General features: G+C 25.0%; 1 protein-coding gene across 1 annotated transcript; it reads left to right on the top strand.

Annotated features, from left to right (window-relative positions):
- Positions 1 to 457: 457 nt before the first annotated feature.
- Positions 458 to 1,082, top strand: LOC135931610 (uncharacterized). The gene is made up of 2 exons (XM_065468845.1): positions 458 to 729; positions 797 to 1,082. Exons 1-2 carry the CDS (start codon positions 462 to 464, stop codon positions 1,045 to 1,047), a joined length of 519 nt encoding a protein of 172 aa, XP_065324917.1. The 5' UTR covers positions 458 to 461; the 3' UTR covers positions 1,048 to 1,082.
- Positions 1,083 to 1,504: the final 422 nt, after the last annotated feature.

Raw genomic sequence — 1,504 nt, 5'->3', positions numbered from 1 at the left:
TTCTTTCAATTAATTTTTATAATAAATTTTTCATATAATTTATAAAAATACACAAAAAGTGAAAATTATCTGAAATTCACAGAGTACAATTATGCTCAAATCATATTTTTAAAATTTGAAAATCGCTCAGTAAATATTAATTAAAATATATACTTTTTTTCTCTAAATTTTACTGGGATATATCATGTTATTTTCAAAAATATTTAAATAACCTAACTTAACTTATAATTTTTAAACGGAAAAAGAACTTTATAAATTTTTATTTCCTAACGACGCAACTAAATAAGTGTAAATATTATTCTATCGAGTTCAAATGTAATATTAATGCAATTTTAAACGTATTTTACACATTAGTTGTAATGCATTGTTTAATTATACAGAAATTTAAGATACTACGTTGTAATATTACATATTTTTTTTAAAGTTTATTAATGTTTTTTTACTTTCGAAATTTACACTCTATGAATGTCAAAATTTACAATGCAGTGGGAGTTTGCCAAGTGATATTTATTTCTCCTAGTTGCACAACCGAAGACCTCAAAGTTAATGCACTTCGCGCCATGGGTTATATAAGAGCTGACATGGAGGATGACGAGTGTGAAAAGAGCAGCATAACAGCTAAATATAAGTTGCTCAAAATCCCAGATGTTAAAAATTATAAGGGTTTAGACCAACTTTCTGGTGGTAAAAATTTGGTTTTGAACAATAGTTTGACATTAGGGAAACAGGGTAAAATATTTCTTAAAGTTTATTTAATAAACTTTTAAATTTGTATTTTATTTATTGATTAGTACAGAAATAAGGGATGGAAGCGAGCTAATGTTGATAAGAAAGCAGCAAAACATCGAGGGGAATAAAATGGATAGGTCTGGACGTATTACAAATCTTTACCAATATCTGCTGACACCAAGTATGAATGATATTGAAAAAGCCACAGCCGAACTCCCAATACGAAATGCCGATCGAAGAGTTGGCAGATTAAACCCTGAAGATATACTACAGTTGAGGGATGAGGAACAAAATACTGATTCAAATTCAATGGCATGAAATTATTTATAACAAAATATATTTATTATTATATTCAAAAACCATAATTTAATAAAGATCTTAATTCTTTAGTTTTATGAATTATTATAGCCTAATTACTATACACAAGGCATCTTAATTCGTAAAATGTTTCAAACTTTGTGAGGGGTAATTTCAAACAGTGTATCATTTATGATATATTTAAAGTTAGAAAGGATATTTCACAATGAAATAATAGTTATAATAATACAGAAAATCGAATCGAATATTGAGATATTAGTATTCGATTCATAAATGGAATCAAATAAATTACTATTTGTAAAAACCAAATAATATAATATTCTCGAATATTAATTTGATATTTTTTTTTTATAAAAAATGATTTATTTTGGATATCAATAAAAAAAAAGGCAAAATTCATACGTATACAACTATTATAAAAATAACTATTTAAAAAATTAATTTAATAAAAGGACAT

This window comes from Gordionus sp. m RMFG-2023, chromosome 1 (assembly GCF_954871325.1).
Source record: "Gordionus sp. m RMFG-2023 chromosome 1, tfGorSpeb1-WG-v2, whole genome shotgun sequence".
NCBI classification, from domain to species: domain Eukaryota; kingdom Metazoa; phylum Nematomorpha; class Gordioida; order Chordodea; family Parachordodidae; genus Gordionus; species Gordionus sp. m RMFG-2023.
The sequence above is the reverse complement of the archived record's forward strand: the minus strand, read 5'-3'. Positions and strand labels throughout refer to the sequence as shown.

Coding starts and splice junctions, on each gene's coding strand:
- LOC135931610 (XM_065468845.1), top strand. CDS start 462: ATGAATGTCAAAATTTACAATGCAGTGGGAGTTTGCCAAGTGATATTT. Junction 730..796: donor TTTGACATTAGGGAAACAGG/GTAAAATATTTC, acceptor TGATTAGTACAG/AAATAAGGGATGGAAGCGAG.